Source organism: Euprymna scolopes, chromosome 21 (assembly GCF_053919585.1).
Source record: "Euprymna scolopes isolate OS-2025 chromosome 21, ASM5391958v1, whole genome shotgun sequence".
Taxonomy (NCBI): domain Eukaryota; kingdom Metazoa; phylum Mollusca; class Cephalopoda; order Sepiida; family Sepiolidae; genus Euprymna; species Euprymna scolopes.
In genome coordinates, this window is record NC_136502.1 from 90,541,782 (window position 1) to 90,565,641 (window position 23,860).

A 23,860-nucleotide genomic window follows, 5' to 3' on the forward strand; every position below is an offset into this window, starting at 1 on the left:
TATATATATATAATATATATATATATATATATATTGTTCGTAGTGACTGACTGGGTCTAAAAGTATTAGTTTAACGGAGACAAGGATGACTCTCCAATTATGACTAAACTAGTGTCATTTAATTTTTAATATTAATAACTATCACGTTTAAAAATAATACCTACAGGCGCAAAAGTAAACCATATTTGTAGAAAAATTCTGCCAGATTCGATTGCTTCTCATCTTACCAAACTATTTCACTTCATACACTGCATAATGATCCATTTTTTTTACTTGTTATTACTAAAACAATTGTTTATGTTTATTGTTTTATTGCATCTTTATTTGCTAGACATTATTAGGGGAGACATTATCAGGGGGACATTATCAGGGGAGACATTATCAGGGCTTGTTTAAGATGAAGCAGCAATATAATGAAGTACCGACATAAATTACTTTAAGAGAAAATAAGTAAAAACAACTTATTTTCCTTTGCCTTGTTATTAAGGACTTATTTGCGTTAAAAAATAATATTTAAAAAAAAGTTTAACATAATTTAATTTGCCGTAAACAGTGACTAGGTAAAATATTCAATGTTCCACCATTACAGGATGTAAGTATTTAACCGGGTTCAAATATTACAGAAAGTGAGTACATAACCAGACTCAGATATTTCAGGAAGTTCATAACCGGGTTCAGATATTACAGGAAGTATATAACCGGGTTCAGATATTATAGGAAATACATAACCGGGTTCATATATTACAAGAAGTTTATAACCGGGTTCAGATATTACAGGAAGTATATAACCGAGTCCAGATATTACAAGAAGTTCATAACCATGTTCAGATATTACAGGAAGTACATAACCGTGTTCAGATATTACAAGAAGTTCATAACCGGGTTCAGATATTACAGGAAGTATATAACCGGGTTCAGATATTATAGGAAGTACATAACCGGGTCCAGATATTACAAGACGTTCATAACCAGGTTCAGATATTACCGGAAGTACATAACCGAGTTTAAACATTCCAGAAAATAACTTATTTCCGTTTTCCTCTTTCTTGCGTGTCTTTGAAGTACGTGATTATACAACAGTTTTCGGAGTATACTTGCCCGGTTTGGGAGAGATCAACGCATGGTACAAAAAACTAAACTCAACATAACCGGATTATTTTACTCGCAGTCTCTATTTACGGTAATTGCTGAAAGCATTTTTTTATATATTGAATAGTAAAACGCTTTAACGTAAATAAGTTGGTAGGTTTCAGGCAGCCAGCGATCAAGTGACTGTTGTTCAATGCTGACTTTAGGCTTTGAGGGTGGGGGAGGTCATGCGTTGATCTGTCCCAAACTGGGTAAGCATACTCCGCAAACTGTTGTACTTCAAACACACGCAAAAAAATGATAAAACGCAAATATGTTACTTCCTGTAATGTCTTAACCCGGTTATGTAATTCTGAAACTTGCGTGTTAGTCTCTTACCATTTGTAGTTTCCTTTGCATTGATTTGTATATCAATAAGACTTCGCTCACCCTCCCCCACACCAAAAAAAAAAACAAACAAACGTCATGATAAACTTGAAGTCGAGAGGGCAGTGCAGTGGAATTGTTGGAACTGTACTGAACAGGTCGAAATTTAGAATGTCGTACGGACGCTGACAAGCATCCTTTTTTATTACAAGCTATTTCGGCATGAAATATAAAGTCGATGCGATCGTGACAAAAGCGGGATTTTGGAAACTTGAAAGCGTCGAAAAATGAAAACATTAAAATGATTCGCGTTGAACTTTAAAAATTGAAAGCTTTAAGAAATCTATATGTTAATACGATAGTGTGTTTGTTATTTTGTGTGTCACGCTTACATTTGTTTTCTTCTAAATACCTGTCGTGTAATTGTTATGACTTCCATTTCTTGTAGTAAATAAGTTTACCAAGAATTCTTCATAACTTTTGGTTTCGGTTTCGATTATAGCTGAAGGAACTGAAGGTATATATAGAGATATATTTCTTTTTCTTCATAAGTTTTGGTTTCGGTTTCGATTATAGCTGAAGGAACTGAAGGTATATATAGAGATATATTTCTTTTTCTTCATAAGTTTTGGTTTCAGATTCGAATCAATCTGGTGCACTAAAATCATATGGATATATATTTTTATTTTTGAAATCACAACTTTATAAATCAATATAAAATCAATATGAAAATCAATATAAAAACCGATAGAAAATTGTTTCTTTAATAATACACACAAAATCTGCATGATCTAAAATGTCATATTTAATCGTATTTTATGACCGGGCTATATCAGCCGTCCCTGCTAGCTTAGATAAATACTTTTGCAGTTTTAACAAAAGAACTACAATATTATCAGGATGTTCCCACTTATGTAGAACATCCACACAATGTCAACATAAATATATTACCAATGAAAAGGTCCGCTAGTGGAAAGATTACAATGATTCGCGTTGAACTTTGAAAATTGAAATGGAAGATTGAAATCTGATTCGAGTCATATTTTTTAAATTGTCGTCGTATAAAGGAGAATTACGAATTACGATACGACTGGATTTTGTATGTATTTGAGAAGCTACAAGTATCGAACGTTGTTTGAGAAGCTAGAAGTGTCTAGCGCTGTTTGATAAGCTAAAAGTGTCAAGCGTTGTTTGAGAGGCTGGGAGTCTTTAGCGTTGTTCGAGAAACTAAAAGTGGTTAACGTTGTTTGAGAGGCAAGAAGTATCTAGCGTTATTTGAGAAGCTAGAGGTGTCTAGCGTTGTTTGAGAGGGTACAAATGTCTAGCGTTATTTGAGAAGCTAGAAGTGTTTAGTGTTGTTTAGAAGCTAGAAGTGTTTAGCGTTGTTTGAGAGGCTAGAAGTTTCTAGCGTTGTTTGAGAAGCTAGAAGTGTTAAGCGTTATTTGAGAGGCTAGAAATGTTTATCGTTGTTTGAGAGGCTAGAAGCGACTAGCGTTGTTTGAGAAGTTAGAAGTGTCGAGCATGGTTTGGGAGGATTCAAATGTTTAGCAGTGTTTGAGCAACTAGAAGTGTTTAGCGTTGTTTGAGAAGCTAGAAGTGTTTAGCGTTATTTGAAAAGCTAGGAGTGTTTAGTGTTTTTTGAGAAACTAGAAGTGTCTAGCTTTGTTTGAAAAGCTAGAAGTGTTTAGCGCTCTTTGAGAAGCTAGCAGTTTTTTCGTTGTTTGAGAAGCTAGAAGTGTTTAGCGTTGTTTGAGAAACTAGAAGTGTTTAGCGTTATTTGAAAAGCAAGGAGTGTTTAGTGTTTTTTGAGAAACTAGAAGTGTCTAGCTTTGTTTGAAAAGCTAGAAGTGTTTAGCGCTCTTTGAGAAGCTAGCAGTTTTTTCGTTGTTTGAGAAGCTAGAAGTGTTTAGCGTTGTTTGAGAAACTAGAAGTGTTTAGCGTTATTTGAAAAGCAAGGAGTGTTTAGTGTTTTTTGAGAAACTAGAAGTGTCTAGCTTTGTTTGAAAAGCTAGAAGTGTTTAGCGCTCTTTGAGAAGCTAGAAGTGTTTTCGTTGTTTGAGAAGCTAGAAGTGTTTAGCGTTGTTTGAAAAGCTAGGAGTGTTTTGCGTTATTTGAAAAGCTAGGAGTGTTTAGTGTTTTTTGAGAAACTAGAAGCGTCTAGCTTTGTTTGAAAAGCTAGAAGTGTTTAGCGCTCTTTGAGAAGCTAGAAGTGTTTTCGTTGTTTGAGAAGCTAGAAGTGTTTTCGTTGTTTGAGAAGCTAGAAGTGTTTAGCGTTGTTTGAAAAGCTAGGAGTGTTTAGTGTTTTTTGAGAAACTAGAAGTGTCTAGCTTTGTTTGAAAAGCTAGAAGTGTTTAGCGCTCTTTGAGAAGCTAGAAGTGTTTTCGTTGTTTGAGAAGCTAGAAGTGTTTAGCGTTGTTTGAGAAACTAAAAGTGTTTAGCGTTATTTGAAAAGCTAGGAGTGTTTAGTGTTTTTTGAGAAACTAGAAGTGTCTAGCTTTGTTTGAAAAGCTAGAAGTGTTTAGCGCTCTTTGAGAAGCTAGAAGTGTTTTCGTTGTTTGAGAAGCTAGAAGTGTTTAGCGTTGTTTGAGAAACTAGAAGTGTTTAGCGTTGTTTGAGAGGCTAGAAGTATCTAGCGTTCTTTCAGAAGCTTGACGTTTTTAGAGTAGTTTGGCAGGCTGGAAGTGTCTAGCGGTGTTTGAGAAGCTAAGAGTGTTTAGCATTGTTTGAAAAACTTAAAGTTTTTAGAGAAGTTTAACAGGCTGGAAGTGTCTAGCGTTGTTTGAGAAGCTAGACGTGTCGTCGTTGTTTGAGACGCAGGAATGTCTAGCGTTGTTTTAGTAGCTAGAAGTGTTTAGCGTTGTTTGAGAAGCTAGAAGTGGTTAGCGTTGTTTGAGAGGCTAGAGGTGTCTAGCATTGTTTTAGAGGCTTGAAGTGTTTTGCGTTGTTTGAGAAGCTTAAAGTTCTTAGAGAAGTTTAACAGGCTGGAAGTGTCTAGCGTTGTTTGAGAAGCTAGAAGTGTTTAGTGTTGTTTGAGAAGTTTGAGAAGCTAGAAATGTTTTGCCTTGTTTGAGAAGCTAGAAGTGTTTAGCGTTGTTTGAGAGGCTAGAAGTGTTTAGCATTGTTTGAGAGGCTAGAAGTGCTTTGCGTTGTTTGAGAACCTTAAAGTTTTTAGAGTAGTTTAACAGGCTGGAAGTGTCTAGCGTTGTTTGAGAAGCTAGACATGTCGGCGTTGTTTGAGACGCAATAAGTGTGTAGCGTTGTTTGAATAGCTAGAAGTGTTTAGTGTTGTTTAGAAGCTAGAAGTGTTTTGCCTTGTTTGAGAAGCTAGAAGTGTTTAGCGTTGTTTGAGAGGCTAGAAGTGTTTAGTGCTGTTTGAGAAGCTAGAAGTGTTTTGCCTTGTTTGAGAAGCTAGAAGTGTTTAGTGTTGTTTGAGAAGCTAGAAGTGTTTTGCCTTGTTTGAGAAGCTAGAAGTGTTTAGTGTTGTTTGAGAAGCTAGAAGTGTTTTGCCTTGTTTGAGAAGCTAGAAGTGTTTAGTGTTGTTTGAGAGGCTAGAGGTGTTTAGCATTGTTTAAGAGGCTAGAAGTGCTTCGCGTTGTTTGAGAACCTTAGAGTTTTTAGAGTAGTTTAACAGGCTGGAAGTGTTTAGCGTTGTTTGAGAGGCTAGAAGTGTTTAGTGTTGTTTGAGAAGCTAGAAATGTTTTGCCTTGTTTGAGAAGCTAGAAGTGTTTAGTGTTGTTTGAGAAGCTAGAAGTGTTTTGCCTTGTTTGAGAAGCTAGAAGTGTTTAGCGTTGTTTGAGAGGCTAGAGGTGTTTAGCATTGTTTAAGAGGCTAGAAGTGCTTCGCGTTGTTTGAGAACCTTAAAGTTTTTAGAGTAGTTTAACAGGCTGGAAGTGTTTAGCGTTGTTTGAGAGGCTAGAAGTGTTTAGTCTTGTTTGAGAAGCTAGACATGTTTTGCCTTGTTTGAGAAGCTAGAAGTGTTTAGTGTTGTTTGAGAAGCTAGAAGTGTTTTGCCTTGTTTGAGAAGCTAGAAGTGTTTAGCGTTGTTTGAGAGGCTAAAGGTGTTTAGCATTGTTTAAGAGGCTAGAAGTGCTTCGCGTTGTTTGAGAACCTTAAAGTTTTTAGAGTAGTTTAACAGGCTGGAAGTGTTTAGCGTTGTTTGAGAAGCTAGACGTGTCGGCGTTGTTTGAGACGCAATAAGTGTGTAGCGTTGTTTGAGTAGCTAGAAGTGTTTAACGTTGTATGAGAAGCTAGAAGTGTGTAGTGTTGTTTGAGAAGCTAGAAGTGTTTAGCGTTGTTTGAGAGGCTAGAAGCATCTCGCGTTCTTTCAGAAGCTTAAAGTTTTTAGAGTAGTTTTACAGCCTTGAAGTGTCTAGTGATGTTTGGGAAGCTGGACCTGTCGGCGTTGTTTGAGAAGCTAGAAATGTTTAGCGTTGTTTGAGAAGCTTGAAGTGTGTTTAGCGTTGTTTGAAAAACTAGAAGTGTCTATCCTTGTTTGAGAAGCTAGAAGTGTCTAGCGTTGTTTGAGGAGCTAGAAGTGCCTAGCGTTGTTTGAGAGCTCGAAGTCTTAAGCGTTATTTGAGAAGCTAGAAGTCTACCGTATTGTTTGAGAAGCTAGAAGTTTCTAGGTTTATTTTAGAAGCTAAAAGTTTTTAGCGTTGTTTGAGAACCTAGGGGTATTTCGCATTGTTTGGGAAGTTTAAAATGGTTAGCGTTCTTTTAGAAGCTAGAAGTGTTCAGCGTTGTTTGAGGAGCTAGAAGTGTTTAGCGTTGTTTGAGAAGCTATAAGTGTCTAGTGTCGTTTGAGAGACCTGAAATGTCTAGCAGTATTTTAGAAGCTAGAAGTGGTAAGCGCTGTTTGAAAAGCTTGAAGTGTTTACCGTTATTTGAGAGGCTTGAAGTTTTTAGCATTTTTGAAAGGGTAGATGTGTTTAGCGTTGTATGAGAAGCTAGGAGTGTTTAGGGTGATTTGAGAGGCTAGAAATGTCTAGCAGTGTTTTGAAGCTAGAAGTGTTTAGCGTTGTTTGAGAAGCTAGAAGTTTTTATCCTTGTTTGAGAGGCTAGATGTGTTTAGCATTGTTTGGGAGGCTAGAAGTTCCTAGCGTTGTTTTAGAATCGAAAACTGTTCCTAGCGTAGTTTTAGAGGCTAAAAGTGTCTAGCGTTTTTATCGAGCGTAGTTTGAGAGACTAGACGTGTCTAGCTTTGTTTGAGAAGCTAGAAGTGTTTAGCGTTGTTTGAGAAGCATGAAGTCTTCGGTGTTGTTTGAGAGGCTAGAAGTTTCTAGGGTTGTTTGAGAAGCTAGAAGTGTTTAGTGTTGTTTGAGAATCTAGGTGTGTTTAGCATTGTTTGAGAAGTTAAATGTGTTTAGCGTTGTTTGAGAAGCTAGAAGTGTTCAGCGTTGTTTTAGAAGCAAGAAGTGTTTAGCATTGTTTGAGAAGCTAGAAGTGTCTAGCCTTGTTTGAGAGGCTAATAGTGTCTAGCAGTTTTTTAGGAGCTAGTAGTGTTTAGCGTTGTTTGGGGGGGGGGGCTAGTAAATTGTTTTCTAGATCAATAAAGCTTCCCCCCACAAAAGAAGACGTTATAAAAAACCTGAAGTCGAGAAAGTTGTGCAGTCGAATTCTTGGAACCGAACTGGACAGGTTGGAATTTAGAATGTCGTACGAACGTTAGAAAGAATCATTAGACTCGATTTTTTCATTTTATTTCAATATGTTATCAAAAATTCCAGACGTACAACAGCTAGGAGTGCAAAAAAGAAATGCTCTTTTAGCGACCTGTCCCAACAGGGTCTGAAAGCATGAAGTATCAATAATAAGAAACGAATTTCTTAGCTGGAGTAAAATATCAACATCTGATCTCTTCTATAAGAAAAATAGAGACCTAGGAAATAGCAGAACCAAAAAATTATACCTACGTTTTATAAACTATCTTCCACCATCAACCTGGTTCCCTTTTCCAGATTACATGGCTCGTCGCCTCTCCCTCGAGATCGCAATCTACCAGCTACATTCTCCCTTCTCCTCTATTTTTTTTCTAAATTAAAAATATAGTAACAAATTAAAGTAAATTGATACTGAAATTAAAAGGAAACGTAAATCTAAAATTATAAAAAACAAAACCTATCGATTCTAGTGAATATTATTAGGATAATTTTTAGTCTGACATTAAAAGAAAACGCAAATCTTAACTTTAAAAGCGATAAAAAAAAAACGTACATTCGAGTAGTGAACCATTGTAGCTTATTTAATAGAACACCAGATTGCGGATGCTGGTATCATGAGTTGGATTTGAACCAATCATTAGCATGACGACTGAAAGCTAGAAATACCTATTCATGGGTATAAATTTTATGCACGAAATAATATTAAATTATATATATATATATATATATATATATATATATATATATATATATATATATATATATATTCGAAATACGTTTGAAAACCAAAGTACTGCGCAATATTATAAAAACAAACAAATGTTTACTTGTAGATAATTATTTCGACGCTATACGACATCTTCAGAATTTTATACATTTCCCCCCCCCCCTTTTTTTTTCCTTGTCTGATGTTAAATTGAAGAAAAAATAGTTGGTAAAGATTCCATGAGTTTTTGAACACGATATGAAAGTCAGGGTTGTGTTTTCCGTGATAGAGACTTCTACTACGGAAAACACAATCCTGACTTTCATATTACGTTCGCCAAAAGTATTCTTCCGGCATTTGACATTAAAACCAAAGATAACAACACGCGGACTCTTTACTAACTGTTTTTATTTTCTTCAACTTAACATCATGGCGAAGGAAAAAATAAAAATACAAAAAAATGTATAAAATTCTGAAGATGGCATATAACACCGAAATATTATTTTTTAAACGAAATATTAATTTTAATTATAAATATTTGTTTATGTTAATAATGTTGCGTTGTAATTCGGCTTTCAAACGTTTCATACGTATTTTTTTTTTAAATTCAATCAACGCTTCTATCAAGGAAAACACAGCCCTGATACATATATATATATATATATATATATATATATATATATATAGAGAGAGAGAGAGAGAGAGAGAGAGAGAGAGAGAGAGAGGAGAGAGAGAGGGGGAAGAGATTAATCGATGTGTGTGCTTAGAAAAGACATTTGCTACGTACTTGCTATCAGTAACTTCCGATGCCCTGGGGACTTCCTGTAATGACTTCACCACAAACAAACACATACATCAAATACTCCTATTCTTTATGTCTCCAGCTGTTTACTCTTACAGGACATCGCTCACTCATCTCAAGACTCTTAATGCACGTAATCTTCCTGCACGGTGAAATCACATTGTTTTATTTATATGGCCGCCTCAAATAGTATAATGTAAATAAAGATACAACATGGTGTCAGAAGTGGGTTATGAACTCACGCCCACATTCGTGGACCAGAATCAAGCTAATACTATATCCAGTTCGTCACTGTGCGCACGTATGTGCTTCTGTGCATAAACTTGTGTGTGCGCACGCGTGTATATGTGCGTATGTTACAAATATCGGCTAGGCATGAACAATAGCAGGGAGATCAGGTAGAAGACAGCGGTGCCATACGTATGGGTTGGTTTAGCCGTGATTGTGGGAGCCGCGTTGCACCCATCGTAGTCGCACGCCAGCACACAGCCATGGTAGTATTTGTTGTTGTATTTCATCACCCTTACCCAACCGCAGTGGCTCTGCCGCCCGATCTCCGACTCGGTGTTTGTGCCGCCATTGTCCACGACACACCTGCGAACAACGATGTGATAGCCGGTTTTGTCTGAAAAGAGAGTGGAAGAAAGAGAAAAGAGAAAGAGAGAAAACTTAATGAATTGCATAAATGGTAAAACAAAAGCAAACAGCAAGGAGACATAATGACAGCATAATAGCTGTAATATCTAATTCCATAGATAACTAATATCCGTATATGTCACATGGAATTAGAGGGTGGAATGATAAAATTGTCGCCCTAGAAAAGTCGACATGATTTCATTTCTGTTTGATGAAAACGAGTCTTACTTTTTTGTTGTTGCAGGCCACCTACTAGTTGGTCAGATGTGTACAAATCTCAAGTGCGATAGGCGCCTTCCATCATGTCTGGAAGTGACACAATATTCAATGTGCGAGATCGGAGATGCACCGCTGTACAACTCATGCTAACACCTATTCAATGCAGACGCCTCCAACTTCAATGAACGCCTTAATACGGGTCTGCAATGGGAAGCATGTCTTTTCCACAAGCGCCGGCGAGAGCTCAATGATCAGGCTAGCTTTGGTGTTGTGGGAGCAGATGGATTTTAAGTCTATATTTTGCAGAATTAACATATATTTAAGGATATTTACAACCGGACAAGGCCGAGCGCCAAGCACTAGTATATATATATATATATATATATATATATATATATATATATATATATATATATATATATATATATACTAGCAAAAGTACCCGTCGTTGACTGGGTTCAAAAACAGCCTACAGAAAATGGACTCTGATTTATGAAAGTATGATAGGTTATGAAAAGGAAGTGTTGTAAAGAGATAGCTTCGAATTTGGGGGTATCAAAGCCAAAGCAAAATATGATGAAAGTAAAAATAAAATAGATAAACCCCATAATTTATTATACCATACCTGTTCACACTGAAACACTTATCACAATATTATGTCACAAAGTTTAAGAAGGTTTTTTAATATATTAAAAAACCTTATTAAACTTTGTGAAATATTTCCATTCTATGGAGGTCAGGCGTGAACGAACACCCCATAATTTTTCTCCAAACTGAAACATAATTATCAAAGTATACTTACGCAGATAGATATGAAAAGTCTTTATAAAAGTCTGTGCCTATTTCAATTCTATCGAAGCCAGGCGCGAACGCAGACCCCACAATTGTATTATACCATTCCTATTTAAGTTCAAACATACTTATCAAAGTATTATTATGTACATCTATATCAAAAACACTTGTAAACGTTTTTTTTTTAATTTTTAAATTTTTTATTTCCATACTTTGTAGACCAGGCGCGTACGCAGACGCCACAATTTTAATGAATCATCATTATGCCAGATCAAACATACCCATTCCTGTGTCTCGATACATCTTCTATCATTATATGTGATCAGTTTTCTATAATAGTCAACCATATAGGAGCCTATTCGTGACCAGACACACACACACACACACACACACACACACACAGACGTTCAGCTTTATATTATACTAGCGAGGGGTACCCGGCGTTGCCCGGGTGTTTGGAGGTGTGTGTGAAAACTCCGGGGGGGGGGTTAAAATAAAAAAAAATGTTTTGGTAGATAAGTATGAGGATCGAACCCGAACCGTTGAGACAAAGTTGTAAATTAAAGTGTGAACAAAAAAAAAGAGTGCGACGGTTTTAACCATTGGGCAACCGCGAGATGCTAACGGAAACACGTTTGAATTTATTTAATTACTTGGATTTGGCAGGTGCACGTTTTAATGACTTAATGGGGTCAAGTTTGACTACGAGATAGTATTTCATTTATTGCGGGAACGCTTTTTTATTTTTATTTTCCCAAGATGTTATAGGAAAAAGACTAACCCACATGCGGCGAGAAAAGGAGAGAGAGAGCGAGAGAGAGAGAGCGAGAGAGAGAATGAGAGAATGAGAACGATTTAAAATAACTTTTAAACTCTGTCTTGAAATTGAAAACTGCCAGCATAAATCTTACTTACGCATTTTAATTAATTCAACGGTTAATTTATCTTAACTAGACGCTTCACCAACTAAATATAATAATTACACTTATTGATTTCTTGTCGTTGAAATCCAAGGAAGAAAACAGTATTTTAAACTATGACCATTAATTTGTTCTTGACCCTTCAAAGTTGCTTTAATTCAAAATTATTTATTTGTTCGAAAAAAAAAACTATTTTATAAAAATCCAATGTTGTTTTATTAAAATTATATTTTCTTACCCAAACTTTTCAGTATTTGTTTTTACAATTATATTTTGATAAATTTTTATACAGTAAATGTTTTGGTTTTCAAATGGCACTCGCCCAGTTTAGACAACTATGAATATGTCATTTTCATTTTCTGTCTATTATTGTTATTATTATTATTATTATTATTATTATTATTATTATTATTATTATTATTATTATTATTTTTATAATGATGATAATAATGAAAATAATAATAATGAAAATAATAATAATAATAATAATAATAATAAAAATAATAACATTAATAATAATAACAACAACAACAACAATAATAATAAAAATAATAATGATAATAATTATTATTATCATTATTATTATTATTATTATTATTGTTATTATTATTATTATTATTGTATAATAATGATAATAATAATGATGATAATAATGATAATAATGATAATGATAATAATAATCATAATGATAATAATAATAATATTAGCAATAATAACATTAATAACATTAATAATAATAACAACAATAATAATAATAATTATTATTATTATTATTATTATTATCATTATTATTATTATTATTATTATTATTATTATTATTATTATTGTTATTATTATTATTATTATTATTATTATTATTGTATAATAATGATAATAATAATGATGATAATAATAATGATAATAATAATGATAATAATAATAATGATAATAATAATAATATTAGCAATAATAACATTAATAACATTAATAATAATAATAATAATAATAATAATAATAATAATAATAATAATAATAATAATAACAACGACGGCAACAACAACAACAATAATAATAATAATAATAATAATAATATTAATAATAATAATGATGATAATAATAATGATAATGATAATAATAATAATGATAATAATTATCATAATACTAATCATAATAATGATAATAACAATAATAACATTAATAACATTAATAATAATAATAATAACAACGACGACAACAACAACAATAATAATAATAATAATGATAATAATGATAATGATAATAATAATAATAATGATAATAATAATAAGAATAATAACAACAACAACAACAACAATAATAATAACAATAATAATAAAATAATAATAATAATAGTAATAATAATATATATATGTATATATATATATATATATATATATATATATATATATGTACATGTTTCATGAAAAAATTTCCCGTTTTCATTATCGAAACATTTCCAATTAAACAATTATGGATATATGTTCTCTTTCACTTTCTTTATTTACTTTTTTCATAGTTCTTTCCGGAAGTAATTAATATCAAGTTTAATTTTTTTTTTTTTTTTTTTTTTTGTTATTTATTTCTAACTTCGGTCATAGTTTAAAATACTGATTTCTCCCTTGGATTTGCAGGACAGGTGCGCGAAATAAAATGGCGCTTCTAGTTTCGGCGATAAACTGTATAAGCACCAAGTTTTTTTTTTCCGGGCAATCTTTTAATTATATGAATTACTAGCAGGACTCGTACCCAGGAGAAATATAAAATAATTATTTAATTAAAAAAAATAGCCATTCAAGTAGCCATTCTAAAAACTATCAGAATAGAGCCCATATCACCGTAATTCTTTTAATGAAAATAGGATTTCATTGGGTTTGGGGGCATATATAAATCCTTCTAGAGTGAGCAGAAGATACTAATCCAGTGTTTCTTGTTGGGGGATATGTTGTTCCTGCATTAAACAGCGACCGTGCGTTTGAATCTGCCCTTGTTGCGAAGCCATGAAATTGACAGACTATTAGGTTATTTATTAAGTTGTAAAAGCAAAGCAAAAAACAGTAAATAAGTTTTAACATTAAAAAATGTTTTCTTAAAAATAAATTTAAAAAAAAAACATTTTTTCATGTTAAAACTTATTTAATGTTTTAAAGTAATTGTATATTTTGTCAATTATATAACTCTCTAAACCCAACGTCAATTCGCTTCATTGTAAAAATTTTGCCTACAAATTTGTGACATAGATTCTTAAATATAGACATATGTAAGAATAAGTGAAAAAAATCTAGCAAGAACTATGTATTCGTATTATTTTGATTCTTCAAAGTACTATTCTTATCTTGAGTGTTATTTTTCACAAATTTTCGGTTGATGTGACCACCGATCTTCTTAAGGTGTATCTTGTTGAACTCAGGACTCTTTCTGTTGAACTTGAGAATCTGCATGAAATTTCAAATATAACTCTACGAATTTCTGACAAAGATTCTTAAATAATGGGTCAAAGTCTTAAGCAATTGCGATTATATTTTGAGTGTCATACACACTAAGGATTGAACCTCAAGGGACCATGACTTAGTGGATAAGGTACTTGGTGAAATTCAGTTGTAAGTCACACTTTTCTGAGGATTGAAGGTTCAATCCTTTGTGCGAGTGACATTCAAAATAAAACTGCGAACTACTTAGGACTTCTACCCAGATATAACTGAGGGAACGCGAGCGTGCTATCCTGTGGATTAAATAAAGTGTTCTATTCAGAACTCCATACAGATTCCCGAGTTCAACAGAAAGTTCAACAAGATACACCTGAAGATTACGGATATAAGACGGTTATCCGTGATATTTATCTACCAATATTTTGTTTGATTTTTTAACCGAGACTCCAATAATGACCGCCTCATGTCTGCCATTTTGTTCTCATTATAACCTAACTTGAGACACTACTTGTGTTTCGAAGTAAATAAACGCTTTAAAATAAGTTAAACTACAAAAAAAAAACTAATCCAAGTAGGTACAAAATTTACTTAGCTTGCCTTTGGTAAAAATAATTTGTTATAGATTTGTTTTTGTTTTGGGGTATTTTTTTATCACTTTTTTGTTTTGTTGTGTTTGGTAAGATATTAATAAATGCTCAATTTATCAATCACACAAACAAAAAAATATTACAAAAATATAGAAAAGGAGAAAAAAATGAAGAACAAAATAAAATCATGAAAATACGTACAATCAGTGGCCACCATTTTGATACACTGAGTGGCGGGAAATACTCCAGTGCGATGTTTGTGGCTTGACCAACATTTTTTGTGGTAAAATTCATTGTTTCGATTTATAAATGGATCCTCACAGTCCAGGTTACTGTGGTTTAACGAAGTACACACGAAACACCCAACCGAACGAACTAGATAAAAGAAAAAAAAAGAAGAAATGGAATAAATTATTTTTTATGTAAATATTTAATGTAATAAATATATCATATTAGGATGAGCACAAGGCTATCCCTATAACAGGCCACGCAATCATGCAACGGAGGCGATGTGAATTTTCTAAGATAATTAATGTAGGATTCTAAAACAGATGGGAAATTATTTTATAAGATTAGTTTTATGCTTTACAGGTCTAGACATACAAAATAAGACGAACTAATTGACAAATTAAACCTTTTTTTAACAAGGAGGCGACCCCTTATCAAAGCCTGGAGACCACTCGAGGATAAGGGTTAATGAATGTAAAGCGGTAGTGTAATAATCTTTAATGGTGTAAAGTGAGTAAAATTTAATTATTTAAGGGGACGGTTCAATATTGTAATCTGCCGGGAAGCAGTTCAGCAGAACAGTGTTCCATAAGCGGCCAGTTTAAGGAAAGACACTTTCTTCAACGAATCTGCAATTAGATTTAGACACAGATAGAGGGTGGAGGAAATTGTTGATAGTGGTTGTAGCTAATTCAATGTTTTTTTTGTGGAAGTCCAGCAGGGAAGAGTGGGAGGTGGATTGGCGCTCAGATGAGCACTTGTCATGAAAATAACGATAGAGCAGAGACAGGCTCGCAACGTTTCTTCTGTGTGGAAAAAGGTTGCAGGGAAGAGAAAAGAGCACATCACCTACTAGGTTTTGAAGCCGATTTTGAACTCTATCAAAGCAGAATATGGCGTGCTGAGCAGCTCCTTCACAAATGTGGCAACATTAATCCATTTTAAAATTATTGACAAATTCCTATCAATAAAAACATGTGTGACTTTTAATTTAAAAAAAAAAAAAGACAGATGCACATTTCACGAGGTGTATTTTTTTTTTAAATATTTCAGGTGTACTTTTAAAAATATTTATTAATATGTGTTTTTTGTTTTTGTTTTTTATTACATTTTCACCCAAAACAAGGCAAATTGCCACTTTGGTGTAGGGGGCTACTATCAGGGGCAACAACTACTGGGGTACTATGTAGGGATTTGGGCAGCAAGACGTCGGTTCACGTTACACTTGAACTTCTGCACGTCAGTACTGTTGGGGAAGCAGGGACCTGGAATGGAATTCCAGAGTCTAGCGGTTCTGGGGAAGAAACTATTGGAGTAAAAAGATCTTTTACATCTACGGATCTCTACAGTGTGGGGGTGGGATTTAGCAGCCTGTCGGGTTTGTCGTGGGTGCTCACGTCGTGGGGGCACAAGTGATTGCAGTTCGTCAGAGCATTCACCACTAAAATACTTGTAGAAAAGGCAGAGGGATGCAACATTTCGTCGATGGGACAGAGGCTGAAGCTTAGATGCCAGTTCAGGGCCTATCAGGTTTGCGACTCTCTTTTGAACCTTGTCAAGGAGCGAGAGACTAGTAGCAGATGCGCCAGCCCAGATGTGACAGCAATACTCCATACATGGGCGAATGGTGGCCTTATAGAGGTACAGGATACTTTCGGGTGTTAGTAGTTTTCTAACACCGTAGAGAGAGCCCACCTTTCTTGCAGCGGCCCTGGCAATGCCTTCAATGTAATTGTTCCAACTCATGTTTCCTGTGAACGTTAGGCCAAGGAGTTTGAAAGATGTACTCTCAGATTAAGAGTCGTTGGGCATTGCTATAGGTAGTATAGAGGGTTTCTTGTAATTATTGAATGAAATTAGTTTAGTCTTGGCAGCATTGAACGCGACCAACCACTTTTGTCCCCATTCCACCACAGATTGGAGGTCTTCCTCTAGTGTTTCTGCCATTTCTTTAGAAATGTGTTCATTCGTCTTCCTGTCGTGCCTGCCATAGAGTGTAGTGTCATCAGCATATATACCCATCTCAGAGGCAATTTTGTCGGGGAGGTCATTTATGAATATCAGGAACAATAGAGGTCCAAGGATAGAACCCTGGGACACCCCCGCATTTATATCATATTGTTTAGATGTACGACCATCGAGGACAACCTGGATTTTTCTCTTATCTAAGAAGGATTTAACTATGTTAAGTATTCTACCAGTGATACCGTATGATCTAATTTTCCTGAGGAGATCCTCATGCAATACCCTGTCAAAAGCCTTATATATATCTAGAGCTGCCGCTCTGCCCTCCCCCGCTTTGTCCAGTGAATGATATATACGTTCAGAGATCACAGTTATGATGTCTGCTGTGGAACGGGATTGTCTAAATCCATATTGTTTGTCAGTCAGAAGTTTAGCATCTGTAAGGTGATGGACTAGAGCATGGTTAATTAAGGTCTCAAATATTTTGGCAAAAAGTGGGAGGAGGCTAATGGGGCGATAATTTGATGGGTCAGTCCTTTCGCCAGAATTCTTGAAAACTGGTACAACAGAAGCAGTTTTCCAACAGCCCGGAAAGCAAGCTTCATTAGGGCATTTGTTGTAGAGTTTGGAGCGAACTGGAGCTACTTCGGCTGAGCACTTTTTTAATAGCACAGCTGGGATAAGATTGGGTCCACATGCTTTTGAAGTGTCAAGGTTTTTTATGATAGCATGCACCTGAGCAGGGGTGGTTTTCAGATCGTCCCGCGTGGCGTCTGTCCGCATAGGAAAGTCAGGTAGGGGGTAGTTGGAAGGGTCCAGTGTGGAGTTTGAGGCAAACCGGCTGGGAAGCATATTAGCCACGTCGGTTGCTGAGGAGACAACCTCGTGATTGTTGGTTAGTGGGGGAATTGTTGATTGCCCATTATTTACTACACTGTTGTAGATTTTCCAGAAGTCTCGAGTTCCTAGTTTTTGTGCTTCCATGCGCTTTTTAGTGGTTTCCGTAAATTCTCTCTTAGCTGTCGCTATTTCTTTCTAACGTTATTTCTAGCTTCTATATACTTCAGTCTGTTTGAACTGGACTTATGTCGGTAAAACCTACGGTATGCATGCTGCTTTTGAGCAATGGCAGTTGCGCAAGTCGACGTAAACCATTGGGGAGAGTGAGGCTTACTATAAAATTTCCGCATGGGAACATGCGCTTCGATTGCAGTTTTGAACCATTCAGTGGTCTCGTTTGCACACTGTTCAGCAGGGAGAGAAAAAATATTTCTCCATGGGGCATCTCTGATTAGTTCCCTGGTGGCTTCCCAGTCAGCCTTTTTATAATATCTCGTTGTTTTGAGCACTGGCTCTTCAGTCTTGGCTCTAGAGTTTAGGGCGATTTCAACCATCCATTACATATGCGTATAAATTGTCTTTATCTCTTTATTTCCATGCGTGCCGTTTGTGGTTAGAACTCGACTTATCTTTCTTTCTACTATAGAAGACAGAACTATAACCTAAAACACAGAATTTTTAAGGATTAAATTTTGTAGAAAAAAATAACAGTGTTAAATATATCTTTGCTGACAGATTGAGTCAGAGACTCCAAATGTTTGATCTCTCCATCTGTTCTAGAAATGGCTATGGGTGAACGTAATTGAGTAGGGATAAAATGTTCGATAGATGATCACAGTACAGTGACAATGATGACCATACTGCCCAATTTACTTAATTTTTAACAGATAAAAATGATCTAGTCGTTCTTAACATGAAAACGCTGTTGATGTTTAAACACAATACGGCAAAGCTATATATAATTATAAAACTCTGAGAACCGTCCAGTCACATTTCAATTCCTTTTGACGGATCGATTGTTGCGGTTTCTTCTGATGAGTTAAGGGCATAATAGATTCACCGATTGATATAATAATTAAGTGATTGATTTTGCGCTACGAAACAGATACTGTCAAGAATTGTATGAGTCAACTGAATTAAAGCAATAAATTATAAAAGGGTCAACATCATGAATTTTGGAATATAACTTTTTGTCATTTATTCTCAATATTGCTCTGTAATTACATTGAGCTTCTTATATAAGGATAGATATATAATAAGAAAATATATTTCTACAGAAATATATATATAGAAATATATAAACACATACACAGACAAACACACGCAGACACACACACACAAACACACACACACACACACATATATATATATATATATATATATATATATATATATATATATATATATATATATATTAGTCGAGCAAGTAACTGCTCGACAAACAAAATCTTACTTGCAGACTACTATTGAGTAATGAAGCCGTAGGTGCCGCTTGAAAAAACACATTTTTAATTTCCTTGGCAAATATTTAGGGAATTCCTTTTGAATAGTGATAATAATAATCTCCATGTTCTTCTGTTTCATTTCAGATATTATTTTATATAATTTGATATAGTATCGATTTAAAAAAAATCTTTTTTACAAAATCGAGTCTTAAGAGTTTTCCAACCGGGCAACTATTCATAACAGCATCAGACTGACTGCTTCTAACAGCATCAGGCTGACTGCTTACTAGAATTGTTGACTTCAAGCGGTTTATATTTTCTTATCACTTGCACATTGATTTTTACGGAGAGAGAGATATGGAGAGAGAGGGAGAAAGATATATCGAGAGAGAGAGAGGGTGAGCGAAAATAAGGAATGAAGTCGTAGGTATACCATGAAAAAAAAATGTGAAATTTCTTCACCAAATATTTAATGAATTCTTTTGGAATAGTGATAATAATAATAATAATAATGCTCATGTTATTCTGCTTTAATTGAGATATTAAACTTGAAAATAATATTTAAAAATAGCGCGGATTCCATTTTGGCTTTCACCAATTTTCCTGCTAATAATTACATAAACTCCGACAAAAATATCCATAAAAAATAAATAAACACAGATAAAATCATAATAACAAAATAATGCGCAAAGTTCAAGCCAAAATAAATAAAAACTAGGTTACACCCGTAAAAATTGTTTCCTTGTGAAAATAATAACGGCTCCCTCAGTCGAACTACGTACAACATCGGAAACGATACATATTTCGCTATAGGGGTAGCATTCGCGTACGTCTGTCTTTTAGTACCGTGCTGAAATAATAATTTCATTATTTTGAAAGCTATTCTTAACATGGAGAGATGAAGGTGTTTTGTATATATTCTGTGCTTCCACCTTACAATTGAATAAAAAATTACAATTGGATAAAAAACAGATATCGTGAAAACTTGAATTGCACATGAAAACACTATTTACAAATAGCGTGGCACCAAAAATACATACGCACATTTTAGGAGCATTCTTGAAGGAGATATTGTTTTTAAAAGAGACTACCCCCTAATATTTTTAAGAATATTTTTTATTTAATTACTGTTGTTTTAAAAAAAGTAAAATGGATTTTCTAAGTGTTCGTTTTCTACTTCGCTGGCTAAGTTGTTAGTGGTTCAATTTATTTTAAAGCGTTTATTCAGTTCAAAAACGAAACTACAGACCGCATAATAGTTTTTTTAATATTAAATTCTAGTATTTATTCTTATTTACTGTTGTTTTAAAAGAGGCAAAATCGATTTTTCTCCCTATCTTGCTAAGTTGTTAGTGGTTTAACTTATTTTAAAGTGTTTATTTTGTAAGAAAAACAAGTCAAGAAGGATTTCTCCTCCACTAAACGAGGACAGAAAAGCTGGTGTAGTCTCAGAACAGATACTAAACTTTGCTGCTGGTGCTGCTGCTAATAATAATAATAATAATAATACGGACAGTGAGTAAAACTATGTTTCATCTGAAGGTAAATGTAATCGTTTATTATTATTATTATTATTATTATTATTATTATTATTATTATTATAATAATAATAATAATAATAAACGATTACATTTACCTTCAGATGAAACATGGTTTTACTCACTGTCCGTATTAAAGTTAAATAGTTAAACTTAATGAAGATTATATTTAGAATTAATTATAAATTGGATACAGCGTAAAATTTAAGAAAACTCGTCCATTTTTATTGGTAGGAAAACTCTCCATTATTGAATACATATCGATTGAAAACACATTTTAGGACCGTTCTTAAAGGGGGTATTGTTTTTAAAAGAGACTACACCCCCATATTATTTTTTTAATATATTTACTTGTTTACTGTTGTTTTAAAAGATATAAAATCGATTTTCAAAGCGTTCATTTTCTACCTAGGTTTGTAAGTTTGTAATGGTTCAACTTATTTTAAAACGTTTACTTAGTTTTAAAACAAGTAGTGTCGAATGTTACTTCAGAACAAAAAAAACGTTCGACATGAGAGTCTCGGGAATTTCGATAATCGCTCAAAAATAGAAATTTAAAGAAAATACTGAGGTGTATATGTATATATATATATATATATATATATATATATATATATATATATATATATATATATATACTAGCGGGGTGGTGGCTTTATATATATATATATATATATATATATATATATATATATGTATATATATATACTTTTAATCATGAATCATAAAATCTTCCCTTCCTAATTGCAATATTTAAATTTTGTATCCCTAAATACATTATGATATATATATATATATATATATATATATATATATATATATATATATATATATATATATATATATATATATATATATCCCTAAATACATTATGATAAATATATAAGGAACTTTTGTGTGTGAGGGGGTGAGAAAGAGAGTTCCCTATGGACTCGAAAACGCAAGGCTCGAATATTTTGAAATTTCACACGACTGTATTCGATGTGTTTGGGTCTTTCCTAGATTTTGTATTTGAATGCGTCTGGTAAGTATCGAAAATCGGTAATTGAAAATAAAAATCCGATTAAAGAAGAAAGTTTGATTTTGACAAAAGTTAACACTTTTATACAACCTAACATCACGAATGCATTTGAGGAGTTTACAATTATTCATGTATATTTAAAAAAATAGTGTATGGATTTTTCTGAAATACTCAGAATAAACAAATAGAACCAATATGTATAAACTAGTACCAAAAAAAAAAATTACGATTCAATATTGAGAAATATTTTATTTAAAATTATATCTGTGGATTTATCCTGGCCAAAAGTTAAGGAACGAAATAGAAAATTTATTTTTAAGAGACTAAACTTTACATAAAAATAGCTAGTTTTGAATATTGGAACTGCTGATAAGCAAAACAAAGAAAAATGGCGTCACCGACTCGCAAAACTCTTTCTCTCCAAGAAAAAAAATTAATTTTAGACAATTACAAAGAAAAGAAATCAATTTAAACGATTTCTAATATCGTTCGAAGATCAAAAATGGTTGTTCGTCGTGTGATAGCTCGATATAAGAATAAATATACATTAGAAGCATCCTCTAAAACCGGCAGACCCCCTAAAACGTCTCAAAGAGAAGATAGGATTATGGTAAGGCAGGCTCTTAGTGACCGATTCAAATCCGCAACATCAATTTCTCGTGATTTTTATGAACAGACTGGGAAAAATATATCTAGAAAAACTGTTTCTCAACGGTTAGCAGCTGCCGGATTGCATGCCAGGGTGCCAGTATCTAAACCCTTGATCTCCAAGAAGAACAAAAATAGCCGTTTGAAGTTTGCCCATGAGCATGTCGTCTGGACTGATGAACAATGGGCTAAGGTTCACTTCAGCGATGAATCCAAGTTCAATTTGTTTGGATCTGATGGAAAGAAGCATGTACGGCGTAAAGCAGGTGAACGATTATCCTCCAAATGTGTTAAAAAGACACTTAAATTCGGAGGGGGAAGTGTACTGATGTGGGATATGATATCCTAGGAAGGAGTTGGCCCTCTAGTTCGAATCTATGGTAGGGTTAATGCGGAGACTTATAAGCAGCTCCTTCAACAACATATCATTGAGAGCTTACGCCTTTCACCTAATCAGCCAAGCATTTTTATACAAGATAACGCCCCTTGCCATAAAGTTAAAAAAGTGATAAGTTAAATCGAAGAAGAAGAAATAAGAGTAATGGACTGGACAGCGCAGAGTCCGGATCTGAATCCGATAGAAAATGTTTGGAAAATGATTGGAGAAAGAGCACAGACGAGGAATCCCCCAAATCAAAATCATTTGTGGGATTTATTGAAGGAAGAGTGGGAAAAGATAAATCCTGAATTTTGCAAGAAACTAATCCAGTCTTGTGGTCGAAGATGCAGTGAGGTCATAAAGAATAAAGGGATGTTCACTAAATAAATTAAAAAAAAACATAAAGTTTCTATTTCGTTCCTTAACTTTGGGCCAGGATAAATCCACAGATATAATTTTAAATAAAATATTTCTCAATATTGAATCGTAATTTTTTTTTTTTTTGGTACTAGTTTATACACATTGGTTCTATTTGTTTATTCTGAGTATTTCAGAAAAATTCATGCTCTAATTTTTTAAATATACATGAATAATTGTAATTTTTTCTCCGTTCCTTATATCATGGCCGATACTATATATATATATACATATATATATATATATATATATATATATATATATATATATATATATATATATATATATATATATAGTCGAGGATGTGAGTTCCATATAGAAACGTTGATTTAATTTGAATAAAATAAAATACGCATCAGGTCCGCTTGAAAGCCAAATCACAACGTAATATTACGAAAATAAACAAATATTTTACTTGTTTGAAATTTCAAACAAGTAAAATATTTGTTTATTTTCCTAATATTACGTTGTGATTTGGCTTTCAAGCGGACCTGATGCGTATTTTATATATATATATGTGTGTGTGTGTGTGTGTGTGTGTGTGTGTGTGTGTGTGTGTGAATTCGCGCGTGTGTGTGTGAGTGTGCGAATATGTGTGTGTGTGTGTGTGCATGTGTGCATGCGCGTGCGCGTGTGTGTGCCTGTGTGTGTTTACGTGTGTGTTTGTGTGTGCACGTGTGTGTACATGTGTACGTGTGCATGCGCGTGCATGTGTGTGTTTGCATGCGCGTGTGTGTGTGTGTGTGCGCGCGCACGTGCGTTTGTGTGTGTGTGTGCGTATGCGCGCGCGTGTGTGTGTGTGTGTGTGTATGTAAATAAATGATGATAAGCGTGTGTAGGATATTCTATAGTAATACTGAAGATGACATGCGAATATAACAATTATCCCCGGTGGATTTATTCCTGTATTCATGTGTGTAGATGTTTTATCACTTTGATAGTTTAAGACTTTTGTGTACATGTATATACGAGTACGTGTGTGCGTATAAATCTGCATGAGCATATGCACTGTTTACGTATTGATAAGAATACTTTCTGATATATGTTTTATTCTCTTTGCGAATTTCTTCTTTTCCTCCACCTTTTTCCTCCCCCTTCTCCTTTTTGACCAAAACTTTCTCCGAGAATAGAATTCGTTTGCCCTTTCAGCTTATTTACCGCAGCATGAGGAACTTGACT

General features: G+C 33.9%; 1 protein-coding gene across 2 annotated transcripts in view; it reads right to left on the bottom strand.

Annotated features, from left to right (window-relative positions):
- Positions 1–291: 291 nt before the first annotated feature.
- LOC145242566 (uncharacterized) overlaps positions 292–23,860 on the bottom strand; it is an 86,604-nt gene continuing 63,035 nt past the window's right edge. For both annotated transcript variants that reach the window (XM_080105656.1, XM_080105655.1), the window contains 2 exons: positions 14,402–14,575; positions 292–9,248 (listed from right to left, as the gene is read on the bottom strand). In XM_080105656.1, coding sequence (XP_079961782.1) covers positions 8,980–9,248; positions 14,402–14,575 — 443 coding nt within the window. In that variant the 3' untranslated portion in view covers positions 292–8,979. The remainder of the gene's footprint in view (positions 9,249–14,401; positions 14,576–23,860) is intronic.